The sequence below is a fragment of the Embiotoca jacksoni genome, unplaced genomic scaffold (assembly GCF_022577435.1).
Source record: "Embiotoca jacksoni isolate LCO1_2020_lvr unplaced genomic scaffold, fEmbJac1.0.p SCAF_9, whole genome shotgun sequence".
NCBI lineage: Eukaryota > Metazoa > Chordata > Actinopteri > Embiotocidae > Embiotoca > Embiotoca jacksoni.
The window spans coordinates 12,939,529-12,962,212 of NW_027185447.1; the positions used below are offsets into that span (position 1 = coordinate 12,939,529).

General features: G+C 40.4%; 1 protein-coding gene across 2 annotated transcripts in view; it reads left to right on the forward strand.

The window, feature by feature from the left end:
* Positions 1-22,684, forward strand: part of kcnd3 (potassium voltage-gated channel, Shal-related subfamily, member 3) — a 105,311-nt gene that overhangs the window by 67,859 nt on the left and 14,768 nt on the right. For both annotated transcript variants that reach the window (XM_069140105.1, XM_069140106.1), the window contains one exon: positions 14,387-14,555. In XM_069140105.1, coding sequence (XP_068996206.1) covers positions 14,387-14,555 — 169 coding nt within the window. The remainder of the gene's footprint in view (positions 1-14,386; positions 14,556-22,684) is intronic.

The window sequence follows — 22,684 nt, forward strand, 5'->3', positions numbered from 1 at the left end:
GGCTGGAGCCTATCCCAGCTCACATTGGGCGAGGGCAGGGTACACCCTGGACAGGTTGCCAGTCTATCACAGGGCCACATAGAGACAGATGGAAACAAAGACCATTCACGCTCTCATTCACATGCATGTCTTTGGATGGTGGGAGGAAGCCGGAGTACCTGGAGAGAAACCATGCAGGCACAGGGAGAACATGCAAACTCCGCACAGCAGGTGGTGCTAACCACTGCACCACCTGCTGACAAATATAGATACACCCAAAACAAACACCCAAACACATGCCACTGTGGTGAATTTAGAAATTTGTATTTCCCTTTCATGCTTTTAATACAAATCCATGTATTCACTCTACATGTTTTGGCGGCTTTAACATCTTCAAAAACTCATGAAAGTTGGTGCCTGATGCATGTGCAAAGTTTCGTGAGGTTTGGAGCATCGTTTGACCTTAAACATCAACTTCCTGTGTCACGGCAAAACATCAAACTTAGCCGCATTGCCCTGGCTGTACTAAATACTATATACTATATACAAAAATTTATTTTGGATCACTTTTTGGATGACATGCTATAGAATTACTTTTCTTTGAATATTTTGGACGACATACTTTGGATATTTTGGATGACTTTTTTATCCCTTTTTGGAGTATGACCTTTTTCTGAACTGACATGCATGCCTCAAGTTACTTCTCACTGTGAGGCAACTGGTTAGAGAACCAGTGCACCACTGTCATACTATGGCATGTTGTCAAAAATATCATTGCAGACCCCCTTGAAAACACATATATCTACTATCCAAAGAATGTCTGCTGCAATTTTGGTCACATTTGAGTGAATATTTATGGGCGGTGGAGTTATAGGTTGCCCTCGCACAGTCCACGTTGAGGAGCCGGCGGGTCGGGGCCCCTGGATCCCCGATGTGCAGCGCGCAAGAGACCGCATATCCCCGCTTGCAGTTTTAATTTTTATCTCGATTCCTGTCTCCAGCAGGGGGCGCTACGACTATGAGCGAATATTACCATACAGGTGTCTACATGGCGGCACTGTTATCAAAGATGTAATATTTGAGGAAGATCAGAATTTGTACATAAAAGTTACAGCAACTTGTAGTTTCATGGCGAGACGCTCAAAATGGCCGCCACACCACGTGCACACCGTTGGATGAAAACAAATTCATGATGCCAAGAGACTTTTTTGTACATCTCGGTGTGATACACATGTCCAACAAATTTGGTGCATGTAGGTGAAACTAGGTGCCGGGGCTGCAGTTTAGGGGGCGCTAACGAGCCATTTGGCCACGCCCACTCGCAAAACACATCAGATGTATCGTCTCACCACGCCGGATGTATGTGCTACGTCTCATTAAGGGTTTCAAGCATCCTTTGACCTTAAACATCAACTTTCTGTGTCACGGTGACACATCAAACTTTGTCGCATCGCCACGGCGATGCCCTTTGACCCGACTTTAGGTTCATGTGATCAACCAGCTCGACGTAGCATGTGAAAGCATGAAAAGTGTAATTTCCAGTTGCCACCAGGGGGCGCTATGACTATCAGTGAATATAACCATACAGGTGTCTTCAGGGCCGGACTGTTGTCACACATGTAACGTTTGGAGAAGGTCGGTCCATGTACATAAGATTTAGAGCAACCTGTAGTTTCATGGCGAGACTCTCAAAAATGGCGACTAAATTCGAAATGGCGGACTTCCTGTCGAGTTCACGTAATGGTGCGATGTAACTTTTTTGTACGTCTAGGTGTGATACACGTGTCGACCGAATTTCGTGCATGTAGGTAAATGTAGCCACAGGGACATCTCTTTAGGGGGCGCTAGCGAACCATTTGGCCACGCCCACTCACGACTCCACTAGAATACGAAATTTTTCGCCGGGAGAGATGCGTGTACCAACTTTCATGAGTTTTTGAATATGATAAAGCCGCCAAAAAATGCAGTTCTTTGCGGAGAAAAATAAGGAACGAAAAGAATAATAATTCCTTGGATAACAATAGGGCTTTCGCACCTTCTGTGCTCGGGCCCTAATAATTATATCACCACTGAGAACTATTCTATTGTATTGAAGTCACATGTAGTAGCAACACCCTCTGACAGTAAATACTGTATATGTAGGGGACTGCAGACACACACACAAAACCACATACATGTGAATACAAACACAAACAAACCCACTCACAAACGCACAAAATATTCATGCACATTGCTTCACAAGCACACATCCAAACACACAAACACACACGTTCAGGCTCTGCGACAAGAGGAAATGGCCTGCCCGAGTTAAACAAGTGCATTCACTGTGACCTGAACAGGAGGCAGACTAGATCCGCCGTCCTGAAATGTGCTTTACTATTCTCTCTGCCCTTTTTCTATCAATTTATCTCTCCTCCCTCTGTCTCATTTGGTGTTTGTCTGTGTCGGGGTCACCCTCGAGTCCCACCCTCCCTTTTGTTTCCTCCTCACTGCACTCTCTTTTTCCATATTTGCATTTCCCTCCCTTCGCTTCCTTTTAATGTATTTTTTTTATCTGCACTTTCTGTTCCCTCTTCTCTCTGATCCCTTTGTGAAATCTGTACTGGGACCAGCCAGCCGGCCACCTTGCTGCTGTGACCGTGGGCTCTCTGCGGAGTGGAGATGACCCCTGAACTCCCGGGCCCTGACCTTTCTCTGTTTTTAGCTCCAGCCTTGTGTACCCGTACAGTGTCGCTTCTTTTCATCTCTGAACATCAGCAGGGTTAAAGAACAGGGAGGGCTTGGAAGTGCTTGAGTGAACTGGGAATAAACGGTAAACAAAAACATCTAATAGAAGCAAGTAAGATTGATTTCCGTTCGATCAACAAAGACCAGAGTAGAATTATAACACTTTAAAATAGTGTTGTATTCTATAGAAATACTCTTCAGGTAAGGTGGACCTGCCTCTTATACATAAAGTATTTATTTTAGTACATACATAAATATACCAGAACAGCTTTCACTGAGCTTTAAAGTAAAATATACTAAGAGTAAGTGTGTTAAGTAAACAACCTGAAATCGAAATTGTATGGATTGATTTTTCATTCAGTTTCATAATTATTGTGAGGATGCAGTACCCGTATGACCTCTTTTACTTTGACAATCTCTCTCACTCACTCACTTACTCACTCACTCACTCACTCACTCACTCACTCACTAATATGGTTTCCATGACAATGTCAACATGCTGATTTTTAGCACATGAAGCTTCACATGCTCACCATCTTAGAATTGCGTGTTCGAGTATGCGTTTTTGCACATTAACACAAAGTACAGCTGAGACTGGTAGGAATGTAATTTAGTACATAGGTGTTGTCATGATCTAGCATCAGATCTATTGTTGGGACTGCAAAGCTCTGGTAGAGTTTGTAATTGCTGTGTTGCTCCATTTTGCCCTCTCCCCACCTCTTTCCTTAAATTGCTGACTGTGTCACACACTATCAGACACATATAACTCTAGAGTCGTGCAGGCTGCCGTGCTGACCCCAAGAGTTTGATCACCAAGAGAAAGATTGGCCAGTTATATGCTTAAGTTCCATTTTGTTTGCTGTCTTGCATCGAATGAAAGAGATCAATCCCAGAATTCAAACATTTCTCCAGAATTTCACGTTTCAACCGAGCGTAGTTAGTTCTCATTTGAAGCTTAATTGAACCACATATCAGTGTAATGGTGCCCCAGCTCCTCAACCTCTCTCCTCCTTACCTTTCTTCTGTCACACTGACACACTGTTCAGTGTACCCAAGCTCACACAGATAGATGGGTTTCTTTTTCAATTATCAACATACATTACTGGCTTTATTCAGACAGCCACTCATATCAGCACTCTGAGGCTTTAAAATATTTTAACGCTTGTAGAGATATGCATATTACCATGAGTGTAACCCCCCCCCCCACACACACACACACACACACTCTAAAAATTACCATATCACATTGATATGCACGGGATACACAAATGTGTTAATGGAAATACTATTTTTTGTGAATTAGGCACTGTGCACGCAGTCAGTAGTGCAAGCTTTGGGAACTCTTCAGATGCAATTCATATTTAAATGTTGTTATCCTCTTCTTTTGGTAATTGTGTTTGCACTTCCTGGTTACTCTTGGAAGTGGATTCACTGAAGCGTTCTGTTGATAGCAGTGTGGTAATCGCTAATTACAAAGAAGGAGGCATATACATACACAGCGGCACACTCTCATTCATACACACATGCTCTCACAAAAATGAGGAAAGCTTGTAACAGGCTCCCTGGTTATTATTCACTGACATCCTGGCAAGTAAGTGTATTCACGCTGCTTAAAAGGACTCATGTGGAAAAACTGCACCTGTAACATTATACAGGGATTTCTGAAGCACTATTTGGAAGTTCGGCATGGACTTGCTATATTCAATATGAAATCTGAGCAATGGGGAGGTGCACAGATTTAGCTCCAGTGGAAGAAGCAAGTGACAAGCACTAGTTGCTAAGTAACCAACTATTAATCAATGTATATAACTCCATATTATATTTATAATTAAACCATAAGCCTGCATTTACACAGAGTAGCCTAAACAAGCTGTAAACACAACAATCCCGTATTGTCACCCTCAAGTTGATGTGGTGAACTTGTTAGTGAAAAGTTGCCTATTTATGCATCCAGCAGATGCAGAGAAACCAAGTGGCAACCAAGGCCTCAAGTTCGGATTTTGACTATCACCGTTTTTCTGGTTCGGAGCCGTTTGGAGCCACAAAGTGATGACCAGTGGATCTGACTTAATCTGATTGGAAACCCAACAACATTACTCCCCAACCACTGATAGCTGAAACCTGACTGCACCACGGTCCTGTAAATTAAACAAACACGCCCCCAAAAACATGGCTTTTTGAATCCTAATTTTCTAATTAATGACGGGATTATTTTCAGATGGACCACAGAAAACGTATATGAAAGAGGGACTTTAGCTAACAACACCAAAAATGTCAGGGTTTTGAACCTCTGATGAATGTAAGTCTAACGTTCCCTCTCCTTTGAGCTTTGTTTTAGACTCCACTGACTGCTCTAAAAAAAATATCTGGCTCTCTCGCAGCTAAATATCTCATTATTTTCCTCAACTGGTTAACGCATAGCAACTAGCAGGTGAAAGTCTGCCAGTTGATAAGTGGGGACTGTGCACTGATTGTTGCTGGACAGTTGGCATAGAGTGTGTTTTTTCTTTTAGAGATTTCTCTGCTGTGTTGACCCCTGGTCAATGAGAACGAGTGTGAGCCAGAACAGTAAGGTTTCAGGCATTAAAACAAAACAATGAGCTGAAAGACTCAACGCAGCTACACGGATGGAGTTGAGGGGAACTGCAAAGTCGAGTAATATGTCAAACTAATTTACTATAGCTTGTTGACACTACATTTGAGCTGTACAGTTGCAGCAATGCAGACCACCTATTCAATCAAAATCAAGTATTGTCTTTGGCGGTGGTAAAAATAAATGAAATAAAATAAAGCACAAACCGTTAAAAAGTCAGCAGTGGGATGAACCTCTACAACATGTCAAAGTTGGTCCGTTCCAATTCGTAATGTAGAAAACTGGGTGGGTGTTACAGAGAAATGGTGGCAATCCCTCAGTGTGATTCAATGTAAGATTGGTTGTGAAGTGAGTGATGATAATGACCTTTCCTCTGCGTGCAGTACAGTGTGAGAGTAATTCTCTTCACTTTATCAATTTATCTGTGTGTTTCTTTCTCCCATTCCCTTCTCATCACTTGACAAATGTAAATGAGGAACGAAGGTATACGACTGCCTCACAGGGAAACCCGCTGTCGTATGTTATGTGTGTGGATAAAAAAGAAAACACTGACCGTTACAATGTAGTATGTATGTGAAGAGATCTTGTGGATAACTCTTTTTAATATGATTCAGCTAAATACCACTGATGCCTTTTTGGTTTAGTTTGGGTTATTTGTTTTTTCCTCAATAAAACATGCTCCAGTACTAAACACTAAAAGCATCAATCTATCCTATTCTTTTCTTTTAGACTTTTCTAACTATTTTTTGATTCAACCTAAGCATTCAGTTTAGTGGATAAGTAGCAATGTAGACATTACAATGGAAATATTGTATTAAAATATCCCAGTAAAGTCATAAATGCTGACATAGGATGTCCTTTTGTTCACACTGTAAATGCAGAAACAAGTCCTTCATACTGTATTACAGCAATACAATGGTTCAGCTTTGTAGTATCTCCCAGGCACTGATGACCCACCTGTAATACAATAAACCCAATAAGTTGCTTGAGCTGTTTCCTCTTGTGAATAAGAAGAGATGGTTAACGTGAATTACAGTGAATGCACTGGAGAAGCTATAAGAACAACCCAAATCCCAAATAATGGGAGCTCGTCGGAAATATTTTCTGTCATTTTCACTGATCAGCTTTTATATTTCAGCTGTTGGCATTTTTTTCCCACCTTGTCACAATACCCAGGTTTCTATTGTACAGTTGTTCCAAACAAGGTCATCGCTGCCATTCAAAGAGCAGCAATTTACCTGCGGGCTGTTTCCACAGAATTCAAGTATTCATGTGTATATATGTCAACTATTCAGAAATTCTCTATTTACACTGTATACCTGCAATATAACTGATGTGTGTTGTGGCCTTTTATGAGAACTGCACAATGAGGATATTCTTTTCCTACTGAGGATCACAAAGCTGCACTTTTCAAATGAATCATCCTCAGACAGAATAACTATTTTGAACCTTCTTCAATCTCTCAATAAGCACATTTGTTAAGCAATCAATTTTCTTAGCTAAGTCTTACTTGAGCTACGCTAATCATGACCACAATCAGAGTTCATGTCTGTGTTGAGCTGTCTTCGGGGAGAGGTGAAGTTATTATAGCTCCAGTGTATCTGATTAATCCACATCGAGACATCTTTTGAGGCATATTTAACCAAACATATCCGACCCTCTGCATATTAGCGTTGACACTATCTGGATCTTGATCTTTCTGTCGACTCATTTCTCTCTGAGCTGTTCTGTTCTGTTCTTGTGCTCTTCTCCATCGTGTACCTTTCTGTGTCGCTACCAGATGTTCTTCCCCCTCCTTATTTCTCACTGTGGTGACATTTCTGGGGGTGATTACGGATAGTTGTCCCATCCCTGAGCCATGTGTCATCAGACTTACTTCCATCTGAGTGACTGGCCATGAAATGTCAGATGAGAGTACAGATGGATGAATGGTGGAGAGTTAGAGGCCTGGAGAGACAATCTTTCACTCTGTTGAACCCAAAAAAGCTAAGCTTCATTGGCCTGTGACAGGTTTCCCAATAAAAAATGAAACTCTAGTACCACTTATGGATATTTTTACGAGGCATCATCATTGATGGTCACTGTTGTATTGTGTGTATTTTTCATCGCAGAGTTTAGCTGTAAATGTGAGCTGTTGAATTTGGCGAAATTACTCTTTTTTTCCCTACATATTCTTAAATAACACAATGGTATTAAATGTTTTAATGGATGTAGAACTGCATTCTGATCATATCGTATGTTACACACTTGAGTTTGAAGCAGCATTGAAAAATTATGGACAAATGATCCCTAATATTCATCCATCATCTGTACCCGCAGTATCCTTACCAGGGTCCCAGTTAACTTCGGTACACCGTGGCCAGGTTGCCAGTCCATCACAGTGCAAACACAGAAAAATACACAATCACTCACGCTTACATTCACACCTACGGTCAATTTAGAATCACCAATTTACCTGACATGCATGTCTTTGGACGGTGGGAGAGAGCCGAAGTAACCGGAGAAAACCCACGCAAGCTCAGGGAGAACATCCAAACTCCACTCACTCGAGGTCCGAACCCAGAACCTTCCTGCTGCGAGGCAGATACTTATTATTATTATATAGATATTTATTTTATATTATTATAGGATTCTTGGTAAAATATCTGTTGATATTGATTACTATGCTTCAAGTTATGTCTACAAGGTAAAAAAAACCCAAAAAAACACCAAGTATTCCACCAAAATAATACTAAGCTGATTGGTGCACACTTTCCTGGCTTAGCAGGTAGCGCAGTCGTTCATTAATCGTAGAACTAACAGTTGAAATTGTAGTCACGGTCCATGTCTGAGAAATGTTAGATACCAAATTGTTCAATGACATGTAGCTTTGAGTCTATAACTATGTAATCTATGACAAAATAAAGGAATCAGCAAAGCCTTACAGTGGAAGCTGTAACCAAAAGTTGCCAATTATTTCCTTGAAAAAGGAGTCAAACATTTTTGCATTATCATAATAGTCAATATACAGTAGTTGAGCAGCTAATCTCTATTTAATGAGTCATTTCAGCTCTAGATGTTTTTGAAAATATGTTTTTTTATTAGTAGTTTAAAACCTGCTAGATCATTTTAGATATTATTTTAGTACAGTAATTCACATCACTCTCACCTGTCTCTACGTTTGTGTCGTTATGAATTTATTGTTAAGGCTATATCTTTTATGATTCTCATCACTCCTTCATAATTGATGGTGACCTTTTGAACTATTTATTTGTATGTATTGTATGTTTGATCTTTCAACCATTCAGTAAGCTTGCCCTTTTTTAAAAGCATCTCAATGCTTCATGTTTTGCTGTAAATGTGTGCATACCTAACTGAATTACACACCCAGAATATACAGTGGACACACAAACCCACTCACTAACACTGCCTCCTCCAGTAGGTGATTTCAGCCCTCCAGGGGGTCAATCCACTGCAAGGGATTGTGGTCCAAACAGAATCACTTAGGCTGTATCTGAGGGGAACTGAAGAAAACTGCAGAGGAATCACACGGGAGTTGGTCTGTAAATGGAAACCCCAACCCTCAACACTTCATATTACTTTCCTGCCTCTCTTTCTCCCTCTCACTCTCGTTTTTAATAGAGGCTCCCTGTCGTGAAACTATCATATGACACTAAGATCCTGCAGCACGTACATAAAAGGAGTTTAATGGTCCACAAAGTGAAAACAAATTTCAGCAGTAAATATTTATTTTATCTGTACTGAGTTCAGATCAGTTCATCTCAAGATTATTGTGCAGAGATTTTAGTATGCCCATATACAACTACTGGCACTAGAATACTATTTTACAAAGCCTACATTAATATTATTAGTATAAACAATTTTTGTGTAATGCTGTCTCTTGATTACTTCCACTTTTCATAATTGTTGTTTTTGTATTGTGCCATATGGCTGGGTTTATCAGCGGGCAGGTATTTAAGGGGATGAGCTGTGCTTTCCCGACCTGACATAATATGACCTGCCATCATCACAAATCTGTGTGTCTCTCAGCCTTCAGACCATCTTGGATAAGCCCATCCATCACACATACCTTCACAAGAGCACTCAGTCCTTTTCAATAACCCTCCCATCTATCCTCCCTAGACTTTGTCAATATAACCCGCAGAGACCTGGCCCTTCTACGATGGGATGCGACGACCCTGACCGAGAACTGACCTGCTCACCTGACCTGCGTGTTCGCATGCATGTCTGTGCATTTGGGATCTGTTTGTGTATATATACACAGCAAACCCATGCTTTTCTGTGTTTGTGCACATGTGTGTTTGTGGTAACAGCAAGAGAGCAGGGTCTGACATACAAAAATATTCTGTGTGCACTGCATCTGCTGAGAAAATATCCCTCCTTTCTGTATACTTCCTCCCATCTTATTCCTTTCTGAGAGACATTTACCTCCATCTCATTCTCCACTTTCATCATCGTCTCGCGCAGTCAGAAACGGCCACAGCATTTAAGGGGGGTAAGAAATTACATCTAAGATAGCTTATCACACCCTCCTGCCACTTGTTACAGCGTTTTCCTTCTTTAATGTGTGCAAACCCAGCTTTATTTCTGTGCCGTATATAATGGCTCAGAGATGGTATCATCAGAGACAGGCCAGCTTGACTAAATGGGAGCGGCAAATTGACTGTAGTATTAGGAAGGAAAGGGCCTCTATCAGGCAATCTGATAGGATCCCATTAAAGAAAGCTTACACATGAATATGATTAGCTTTTCATTCCTCCGAATGGAAACATCTTCTGAAGAGGAGAGGAGATGAAATGTTTTGTAGTGATAGGGCCTTTGTACCACTGATAGGATTGTTATTGCCTAATTTGGGTAGAAAGGCCATTAAAGTTCTCGGAAGAGACGATGAATGTTCTCTGTAAGTATACTCGGTTATGGCTGTGGACTAGTGGTTCACTGTGTGTGGGTAATGCTTTACTTTGTTGATGTGAAAACCACCCTCCATTTCAATGGCTTCATATCGGGCTTGTTTTTGCTGAAATCTGTGACTAATGAGTACTAGGTTTCATCTCCTGTTTCTCCAAAATAAACTGAAGGGCTTTTTGTGTGTTTGTGGTTAATGTGATGTAAAGTGTTTTTTGTTTTTTTACTATCTCCAACAGACTGTGACAGAAGTGCTTCATTAGATTTAAAAAAAAAAAAAAAAAAAAAAAAAAAAAACTATCACGATGAGCACAACTTCTTAAGCAGATTGTTGTTCATTTATGGAGAGCCTCTCGAATACTGTTTGCCAAGTCCTCAAATAAGCATTTATTGTGTGTGATCTGTCAAAGTGTATCAATTTGATAAGTGCTAAGTATCCAGCAACATGTTTTGGGATATTAACACTGGCTGTACTTCCAAGGTTCCTTTAGCTGATTAATGGCATTTCTACATAGGTATTGGCATTTCAAGTAAAAGTACTATTCGATATTCGCCGGGAACCAAATGACTATTATTTGGAGGTGCTAGTATAAACAAAGGAAATGGGACATGGTGACAGTCTCATAAAGTATTTCATGTTATATTTTTTTAATGACTACCATCACTATTTCTACACCAATGGCCTCAACATCATGTTGGTAGATTGCTGTGACACAGGACACAAAATAACTTGGCAGTAGACGTTTGTCAAGATTTCTATTTTAACAAATTGTATTATTTATATTTTATTATATGTATATATATTTTTTATCAAATAGGCTTATTTTATAAGGGCCCGAGCACCGATGGTGCGAAAGCCCTATTGTTAGTCAAGCGATTATTATTATTCTCTGTAAACAACTGCATTTTTGGTGGCTTTATCATACTCAAAAACACGATGTTTCGCCGTGACACAGGAAGTTGATGTTTAAGATCAAACGATGCTCCAAACCTCACGAAACTTTGCACATGCATCAGGCACCAACTTTCATGAGTTTTTGAAGAAGTTAAAGCCACCAAAACATGTAGAGTGAATACATGGATTTGTATTAAAAGCATGAAAGGGAAATAAAAATGTCTAAATTCACCACAGTGGCATGTGTTTGGGTGTTTGTTTTGGGTGTATCCATATTTGTCAGCAGGATTATGGGAAAACCTACGGGCCTGATTTTCATGGGACTGGGTGGGACAAGGAGGAACCCATGAGATCTATTAATAAGGGCCCGATAGTGCGAAAGCCCTATTGTTCTTCAAGGAATCATTATTCTGCGTTATTATTATTCTCTGTAAACAACTGCATTTCTGGAGGCTTTATCATATTCAAGATAGTCCAGCGGTCTACGACGCTGCTTCAGAGCTGGAAAAGACCTCGTGAATATATGGGTTTGAGCCCCGCTCAGGTATTACACATCCTCATAGATCACAGAGGACAAGTCCCCTTAATAAGCCACACGGTTCATGGAGAGCAAATCCCTCTAAGGGTAAGCCACATGGTTCACAGAGGGCGAGTCCCCTCAATAAGCCACATGGTTCACAGAGGGCGAGTCCCTCTAAGGGTAAGCCACACTTGTTCGGGTTTGTACATGTAGTCGTACTAATACCAAACCAAAGGTCAACAACAATACAAAACTCAAACAAAAATAACAATCCCCCAAAAGAGACTTTTTTTTTTTTTTTTCATATTTCCGACAACATGCTATAGTATGACAGTGGTGCACTGGTTAGAGTAGTTGCCTCACAGTGAGAAGTAACTTGATGCATGCATGTCAGTTCAGAAAAAGGTCATACTCCAAAAAATGATAAAAAAATTTTTTTTAAAAAGTCATCCAAAATAGCCAAAGTATGTCGTCCGAAACATTCGAAAAAAAAGTCCTACTATATTATGTCATCCAAAAAGTGACCCAAAATTATTTTTTTTATATAGTATTTAGTACAGCCAGGGCAATGCGGCTAAGTTTGATGTTTCGCCATGACACATGAAGTTGATGCTTAAGGTCAAACGATGCTCCAAACCTCACGAAACTTTGCGAATGCTTGTGTTGTTCAAAGCCATTTGAATCTGTCAGCAAATAAAAATTGCAGTGTTGATAAGAGCTCGGTGGAAAAGGAGGAAGTTCCATTCAAGAATTACACCAAACCATTAGTATATAAGGATGAGCTACATGTGGTTTCCATGTTCCAAGTATTTAGATACAAATAGTAAATCACATAGTAAATTAAACCATTACAAAAAAGATTAGGTATGCAATATAAGAATATAAGCAGAAGTACAACTAAGTTTGTTGAGCAAAATATACTTAAAACTTGGAAGCTAAAGTGTTCATTATGCAGGAAAAATAGGCTCCATCATCTTATCGTCATGCTGGGTTATGTTATCTGATAAGCAGTGTTTAGCATTTTCATAACAGCTGACTGCAGTATAGTTGACTTTACCTATTATATTTACGGTACTGTTGGATGGTTTAATGAGAAAGTAAGTAGTTGTTGTAAATGAATGGAATACAACTTTAAAGTACCATAAAAGTGAAATACTCACATAGGTTTTTAAGTATCGTTTACTAATACAAGTACATACAAAACCCAGTACTCAGCATAAGTCCCCTGCAGCTCACTGAGAGCACTATATCTTTCAGTTTTCCCTGTTTCTGACACGTTGCATTGCTTTCTACAGGGGTTAATGTGATGAGACAAGAGAGGAGACAGATTCTCTTGCAACATTTTGTTGCTGTCATTCTGGCTTTGCTTCTGTGACTTTACTTTCAGTCTCTTGGCGCAAACCTAAGTGTTTCCATGAGTCATTATCTCATTTGTCTGCATACCCAAGAAAGACTGTAATATGGGTACATCAAAATACCACAGGCTGCAATGCTTTATGATAAAATTAACAAAGGATGAATACAAAGGTGAATATAAAAGTCGTTTGTAATTCTGAGGAGGTAACTAAAACAGCTTTATTAAACCCCATGGGAAAGTCATTTGCCACCAAATCAAGTCATACAAACAACAAACAATAAACTTTCCATTTGCTGTCACAATAAACAAAAAGCCATTTGAGACATGATTAACAACTGAAAGGTGCTATGGATCTAGACCACAACTGAAAGGGTTCATTAGGGAAGACTGATGTATCACTAGTCACTTACTGAATGCTTATGAGTCTCTTAAAAACACAGTTTAAAGGCCTTCAATTACAGAACAGTAACTGAATTCTTGAGATTAAAGGCAGACAAAAGGCAATATTAAAAAAAAGAAGAAAAAAAAAAGAAGAGAATAACGCAGCAAAAGATTTCTCCCTTTGATAATCCGTCTTTACACAATTACTGTATATACAAAGCTCAGTGATTTAAAGGCTATTTGTTGCAGGTTTATTTGTACCCTAGCTTGAGTCAGGTCTGATAAATTTAGTCGAACTTCCTATTTTATCTGGAAAACAAGAATAAATTACCTGCTCTTTTTACTCATGAATAACAAATGAACACCATTAAAAATAAAGGTTGCTTTTCTAACTTAAATTGTGCTCTTTTGGATTTCTTCTGTCTTCTATCTCCTCCTATCTCTGTTGACTCCTGCAGCTAGGCTTCTTCCTTGGAAAAAAAAGAGATCCGATTTAATAGAGTTATTGTAATTGTGTTGTCTGTCTTTGAACTGAAGACGGAATTGCTTTTGACTTGCAAATATTTCAGACTGAATTGGGCTAAATGACTTTTGGGAAATGTCTCTGGCATTAACAGTGTCCTCCTCTTTCTCCTCTCTAAAGGTTAATAGTATCTGCTCTCAGTGAATGAGTCAGTGGACTTTACTGTGCCATTCAGTGACAGAGGCGGTTTGTTTGCAGCCTCTCTCTTTTTCTTCCTCGGGCAGGATAGAGTCAGCAGGTCAAGTTTTGTTTCTGTGGGGGATGGATAAATGCAGCGTAGAGCCTAAAAAGAAGATTAAGGCCATATACAAGACAAATGAAAGAATGGGCTTCCAATTGAAATGGTTGTTACAGTAGAGTGTGCGTGTGTCTCTGTGTGATATGAATGACCTCCAATCGACTGTGCATGACTATAAGGTTGAGCTACCACAGACAGATTTTTATTAAATGCATAATAAGATGTTTTACTAAATCTGCTCTCTCTTTCTCCCTGTCACCTATCACAGGTATGGAGACATGGTTCCAAAGACAATTGCAGGGAAAATCTTCGGTTCAATCTGCTCTCTGAGTGGGGTGCTGGTAATTGCCCTGCCGGTCCCTGTCATCGTGTCCAACTTTAGCCGCATCTATCACCAGAACCAGAGAGCAGACAAGCGGCGGGCGCAGAAGGTACAGGTGAGCACAGTTTTATTTCCCTTCATCTGGGCCTCCCAGGGTTCGACCTACAGACCTCCAGCCCGCAGGAAAGCTCTGACGTCTCTCCTTCCCAGAGGAGGGGACTCCGCAGGGTTCAGGTCTTCTCTGAGATTAATGTGTGTATAATGTACATTGACCTCTGTTCATATTAACAGTAGGCACTGTTAATGTGTACCGTTTTCAGTGAGTGAACGGTTGGATAGCTGCTGGTGGCAGTTTGGTTTTGTGTTTGTGCACCCATCCTCGTCACTGTGTTCTCAATTGAATTGTATCCTTGACGTGGCATCGCCAAGGTCCTGCTGGCTTTTCAGGAGAATTTTGGAAATGAAGAGTTCGCATCTCAGTGACAGAATGAGCTCATAGGCTAGTTATGATGCTAGCCACGCCTTAGATCATAAAACAAAAATTTTACTCTATTAACTCCTCACCCCTTTCGTAATGGCTCCTCTCCACCTTTCGCATATCCATATAAATAATCCCAAAATCCAATTCTTCCATCACAACAGCAAGTGAGGTTGACCTACACCGAGGTGATGCAACGTGAGCCCAATACCTATCGGGTGCTAAAAAGCTCTAAACTCGACTTTACTACTACTGCAACTACTCTACTGAAAGTATATTGTACACTAACCGTAAACGCCATAATGTTAAATTATAAGCATAAGCGAACAACAGAGATAAACCCCCCAGCTTGTACTATTTTTCTCGTAAATTTAGATGGATATTAAGTGTGATCGCAGTGCCATATGTTATCGAAGGTAAAAATCAAATCAACGACAGTGATATTGTTCACAGGGTTTTTCCTACCATTATAACACTTGTTAACTTTTATAAATTCGATAGTTATAGATTATAAATTATCAGGAAAAGGAAACTATATTTAAACTTTCAGTGTTTAAATGTTTTAGACATACAATCTTGAAGAGAGAGGTTATTGGGTTTTTTGTATGTGAGTTGTCCATATTTAATGCTGCAGAGAAAACATTTACTATTTGCAATTTGGATTTCAGAAGTTGTAAAGTTACAATAATGACCTTTTTCTTTATCCCATAGATGTCCATGGCCTTTGCTGAACTAATCTTCCCATTCGCATTAAAAAAAAAAAAAACTGTTATTGTTATTATTATTGTGTAAAATATCCAATTCCACCAAACCAAAGTACCCCTTTCAGTCCACAAGCTAAATGTTATCATTACTTGGATCATATCCAAAAACCCTAAATCCTAAAATAGCTTGTCAAAGAAGTGAATATCAGCAATTTCCCCTTTTCGCATTATTTTCTTTGTTCGTCTGTCCTTGTGAGATTTTATCCTTGTAAGTATAGCAATGAAAACGCACGCAGGCACAAATTTGTAATAGGATTATGGAAACTTGTGTTTAAACGGTGGAAGATTTAAAGATCCTGTCTTCCTTCGGGTAAATAGCCCAGCCTTTAGACCTTTAAATAATCATGTTGTGGTGTGTCCATGAGCCAAACTGGGTGGCAGCATCAGCTGGCTCACATACAAAACTGGGCTGGTAATCATAGTTGGAGGGCAAGCCTGACAGTTTTTGTTCTCTTGAGATAGATAGTGTGTTTGTGTGTGTTTGTAAATGGCAAACATGCACACACTGACACATATTTTCAGAGTCCATTCCTCTCTCTCATCACTGTCATTCACACCCTTCCTACCAAGGCTTTTTTCACTCCTTTGCTTATGTCTTGTACCGCTTTCCTCTTCTCTGTTCGTCTGTCTCCATCCATTGCCACAGCCCCTCCCTAACCCCCTGTCTCTCCCACCCTCTCTGATTAATGCCATCCATCTCAGCACATGTTCTCTGGTTGTAGTTCAAATTTGTTTAAAGTCCTGCAACTCTGTCCTAACCCCTGCCCAGTCTTAACTAACTGTAACCTTGTCTGCCGAGCAAGACTCTGATTTAACGTGGCAAAGTGTGCAGGAAGAAAAAGGGACAACGAAGGGACAGAGAGACAGGGTTGGAAAGTTGTCTCGATAGAGAAGAGGAACAGATTACAATATTGAGATGTACAGATGCAGAAAAGAGAGAGGAGCAGTGACGAGGAAGGCCAGAGGGAAGGAGTGAGCAGGGGAGGCAGGGGTAGTGTAGAAAGGGGGTAGAGCTGGAGGCAATGCGTGTCCTGATGCTGTGTTCCTTCCTGAAATAGCTATCACCCAGATGAGGTGCTGGCTGGGAGGAAGGTGTATGTCTGTCTGTTTGTGTATGTATGTGCATCTGTTTGAGTGTGAATCGCTGTCCGTATTTGTGTGTGTGTGTGTGTGTGTGTGTGTGTGTGTGTGTGTGTGTGTGTGTGTGTGTGTGTGCGTGTGCGTGGCTTAGGCCTGACCTTGATCTGTTTCACCTTCCTTTGTGTTCTCTGAGCCGCAGTGTGGTGCAGTGTCCCCAACACCACTCAGTACCAGACGCCCACACCTCCAGAAGTACCCACCGACGGACCACTGTGGCATGACAGTGCTCTTGTCATTAACTAGTACTAAATGACTCCCTCAGGCACTCCAATGTCTCTTTGGCTTGCCTGCAGTGAGGTCAGCAATTTGATCAAGCACCAGCATATCCAATGGATAGCTTTTCTCCTTTCCATAAAAGCATGACTAAAACATCTTATCATTGCCTTCATTATAATATTCCACCTGGATGATTTGAGCCTCAGTAGAGGTATTACTGTGGCAAATCAAGGTCTCATTGCCAAGGATGATGATGATGAATTTGCAAATGTGAAATTTCTGAGCATTTAGGAGATGAAATCTGTACCATCTCTCTCTTTAATTAGCCCACAAGATTAAGCGTTGCTTAGCATTTAAGCCTAAAACCAGTGGAGTGTGTCTTGAATTACATATTTTGCTAGCTTTAGTGGTAGATGTTGTGGAAATTATTTGATTTCTCATGCCCATTGGGTCATTAACAGCAACTATGGAGCTACTTTTCTCTGCAAAACCTAACAACAAAAGTTTTACTAATGCCTTACAATTCACTAACAAATTGCAAATACATAACTTTACCTATCAAACAAATGCAATATATGTTTCTAAAACATCATGCTTCAGAGACAAATACACCAAAGATTAAAAAAATATCACTTGATGTTTGGCACAATCTTTCCGCCGTCATACTTAAGATTTCCTCACAAATATCCCTAGTAATTCCCTCTGCACAACAGCAGGTGGTGCTACAAGTCACTTTAAACATGCCTGTGCTCAAACCACTGCTAGGCCTACACACACCCACACTAGGCTGTAGACAATTGGACTTTGACTTTATAATTAATAGCTACTTTAATGGATTTTGCTGACCTCTTGTTCAGCATATTATATGTAACATCACATTCATTTACTGCAATTTGACTGTAGGCTGGCAGACAGTAGTGTGTGACACTATAAAGATGGGAACCTCAGCGTATGATAAAGCCATTATCATTGCATGCTCAAGTCTTTCACTGCCGGTGACAACTGGGATTTTTAATGTCTCACTCGAGCCATGAATAACTCAGGCATGCCATACCCTTCAATACACCATTACTACCCTCGACATAACATGTAGTGTTCTTCAATGCTCAATAACCTAAACGACATATGACCCTCTCTGTCATTAAACCAACCATTTAGCAAGTGTCACTGGTCATTTACCACAGCAAGATGTCATTTGCTCTGCATTTATTACTATCAAGTGGTTATGTTTCACAGAAAATCCATTCTTCCTCAGATCATTTCTTAGAATAAGGCTATGTTTAACTGAGAGTAAAATAGGATAACCATTTGAGATTGCCTTTCACGGTACTTAAACGACAAGGGGAGAGTAGACGGGGGGGGGGATAGGGAGGAGGAAATATTGTGGAGACAGCGCATTAGTCCCCCAGCATTTTCTAGCCTCCTCCGTCCTCCTCCTGTCTTTACTCCACTTTTTCTCTCCTTACATGCTTTTATCCTCCTTTCCCACTTCCTATCCACATCCATCTTCATTCAGGTCTAATTGTTAGCTGTTCTGGGCTCCCAATACAATTAGCCATCCATCTGGGTGGTAGTAGAGAGACAGCCTCTGATCTATCTCACTGCACAGGAAGGAAAGACACATGAGGATGCCACTAGTTGCTGTATGTGGCAAAAGGGAACACACAGCTGAGACAGAGACATATATCCTCTGTTGTGCCTCCCTATACTCTTCGGCATCACTGCTTTTGTTCTACAATGAATTAGCCAGCGACTTCCCCTGTCTTTACAGATTTTTTTTTTTTTTTTCACTGCAGTACCTCAGTAGTTACTATGTGGCAGCACAGAGTTGCTTGTCAATTTCAAAATAAACTAAATCACCAGAGACCAAAGCAAGAATACCTGTTAATATTGCCATTATAAACACAGCAGATACAGTACAACTATAGTATAGCCTACACCTAGGCAGTGCTGATTGTTGACTTTTTCAATATTAAGTATGCTGTGGCATTTAACCTTCCCGTCGCAAACGCACTCACACATTAGAGTGAAGGAGGGCAAAGCCTACTTACTGATAGATGTCACGGCTGTCGGGGCAGAAGAATCCACCTGTTGTTGTGGATCATCATTACAAAAGCATCTATACTGTCCTGATCATCAATGGCCACCATGTGTTTTTTTCATACATTACATATTTGAATATCCCTCGCTGACAGCATTATATATTTTTCAGCCAGTCACTCCTCAACTTGAGCCGGCGGCCCTCGTCAGTGAAATGTCTGTATAGGCAAAAACAAAAGCACGTCCATATGGTCACTGAGTTCCACAGCCAAGTCTATTGATTGTATTAAATGGCCACAATTGCCGTCCCTACTTCCTGGCCGGGGTATTTTCTCAGCATAGAGGGCTTTGGTCCATTACTGGATAACTGGTTAATGTCAGATATGGTGTGGACAAAGGCAGTTCCACTGCAGCCAGGGTTAAAGACTAGTTGGTCCTGTGGCTGCAGATCATTGGACAGAAACAGCTGTTATTAATCATCTCAATCGTCTCATAATCATTAGAGCAATCGCGTTGCTTTTCTCCTCCATGTTGTCTCATACAACGCTGGGGATTGCTGGGTTGTCCATCGCCGTTGGAGCTTGTGGTCATTTCCGCCAAGATACGAGAAACATGTCGAGTTATTGCAAGCTATGTTCCTCTTGAGCAGGCTAACCAGATAGCAAGGTTAGCCAAGTCCACTGCCTCAAAACGCGAGCCCTGATACGCTCTAATTTTATATACCCTGTATATTTTTGTAATAGCGCAACAATGCTCTGATGACACATTGTTGGCAGCTTTAATTTGTTCTATTTCAGTAGTCTAACAACTACTGACACTGCTAGATTGGTTATGTTTTTGGCTGTAGAAAGTCAAATTGTGAGGTTCATTTGACTTCTGAGTAATTGTGACATGCATCTTGCCATCACCGTGGGTTCTGCCAGCACGAACGAACAACGACCAGCCAAAGTACCGTTTCGTCGAGTTTATTCACTCACAAAAACAACTCTATATGGTAGTTCAGGGGCAGTGAATATACTAATAATTATTATGAATAATAATTTCACAAGTTCAGCATGAGCAGGGTTCTTTTATTAAGTTTGTGAAGTCAAGAGGGTTTAAAGAATCTTACTTGAAATGGAGATTCATGAAATGTATAAATAAAATACAACAATGTTCTTGCATGAGGCCACAGATCCTCAAATTCAGCCTGATTGTGTTGTGCATAACACAATAAATCTATTTTTGACGTAACAGTAATTTTTTTCTGTGCCACTCTCATTTAAGCAAAGAGGGAAGCTGTGTTTTTGTTTGATGTTTTTATGTTTCTTCCAGGCTTTAAAAAGATGTTCTCTTATTTCCAAATAACAGATCTTGTAAAACTAGCCACTAACATACCTACAAAGAAAAATGATGTGTTGCTGCACAAGCTCGAGTAAAACACTTGTCGGCACGGTGGATCTTGAATCTAGCCTCGGGTGTAGCAGCACAATCTATGCATTGTTTGTTTCCCCCTTTTTTTTCCCCCAGCCTCTGTGAAATATCAGTTTGACATGTTTTTTTTACTGCATTGGTTTTATTTGTCTCACTTTGACTGGAAATATGTTTCTGGTAAACCAGTTTTTGTCTTCAAACTTAGTGAATGGTAAAAAAGTGTTGCAGTTTGTGAGCATTGCATTGGCTCGGGGCTGACATTGCAGAAGCAAAACAAAAACAAGTCTTCCTCTCCTCTCCTCCTTCCTGCTCTCTCGCTCTCTCCCTTTGCTCTAAATCATCTCACTATTGTTTTTAGCCCTCCCTCAGAAGGTTGAAGTCAAAAGGTGGAGTTGACTTCTGGCTGAGAGTGTTTTGCCATTCTAGACAATCAATAAAGTTGTCTGCACATTACAAGAAGACAGACCAGAGTGACAGAGTGATGTTGATGGGGACTCCACTGGGGGGGGGGGGGGGGTCAAGAGTACTGCTCTGAATTATATCCTGTATAAAAAAAATAAAAAAATAAAAACAGAAGAAAAACATCTGGACCATCGCAGCTTGCAGAGCAGAGCCGTACCTCTGTCTATAAAGAGGAGGTAATCCAGGCTGAGCGAAGGTATTTTGTCTCTGAGTAGTGTTAGTCTGAGGTTAAGCTGTCTTTGCTATAGATATCTGTGGGACAGAGGTGTTGGATTACTTGATTTTGTCAGAATCAATTTTTGCCATTGTCTGGAGTTTCCTGCCTTCACCTACTCTCAGATGGATTTTCCAACCGTAAATCTTCCCCAAATTTCTCCTCCCTTTTCTCTCTGGCTCTCTGGTTGTGTGTGTTCCTGTCTCTTTTTCTCAGCAGCATACCTCAGAGGAAGTAACTGACTTATTTCCTTGTGGCAGAAATGTCATCATGTATAAAAACAACTCTTAAGATGAGTGGCACCCACAAAAATTTTTTTTTTGACTTTTCCTCCATTACTTCTGTATGTGTGTGTGTGTGTGTGTGTGTGTGTGTGTGTGTGTGTGTGTGTGTGTGTGTGTGTGTGTGTGTGTGTGTGTGTTTGTGCGTGTGTGTGTGTGTGTGTGTGTGTGTATGGGGATGTTCTTCCTCATCAGATGGTCTCTCTCCTCTTTTACTTGTATGGTTCCAAGGCAGGCCTGAGGCAAAACCTAATCTGGTCTCATAGCTCAATTGCTCCACTTCTCAGTTAGCCAAATCCTATATAGGCAGTCGAGCAAGGCTGTAACTCACAAGGTGCCATGAATTTTTTTTAGCTACTACTTTCAACTAGAAGACGAACTTCTAACAAAACTTCCTGGCAGTGCTCTACGGAGTATGGCATGGGAACTGAGTGGATATGTAGCATTTTTTTAATCATTTGAGGATATGCCAGGTTAGATCCCTCAGCTGGCAGCAAATTGTGTTAAAATGAAGTATTTTTGCTGGCTTGCATCCTATAGCTATAATCTTTAAAGTGTGATTGATCCTGAATCATGGTGTCATGGCAGAAAGAAGGGAAACAAAAAGGAAACTAAGGTTTTGGGATTGGTTTATTGGCTGCTGGGTTTATAAAAAAAAAAAAAAAACATCTGGACTGTTTAAACCCAGGTATTAAGCATCAGTATTCTGATTGGTTGGCATGTATTACAATATTTTTGAATCTTTGAAAACTACTGTTTTTCCAAGGTTGTTAGATTTAAAGACAAACTGGAATTATATTGCATTTGTCTACCACAGTGTGTCTCTGATCTCTATATCAAATGAGAAATGAGAAGTTTATACTGTAGTCAATATGTTTTATGTTTTGGCTTCATGATGGCACCCACTATTTTTGGATTAATCTGTCTGAATACTGTAAGCCTTGCACCTGCAGGGTTGGATGACTTGTTTCCATACAGCCAATTCAAATCGTTTCATTTTTAAACATATTTGCATAAAGCAGTAAGGATCTATCATGCAGAGACGGTTGACTAAAAGCCGGACAGCAGCTGGCTTAACAATACAAGAGCCACAAACTTTGAACAGCCGTAGCTTTCCTGCTAATGTCTGCTTCTTGTTTAACTTACAAACAGGAACACACATCTTGCGCTGCACCTTAGCCTCTTAAATACGACACCAAACAAACATTTATATTTAACGTTGCTTACTAAGGTCAG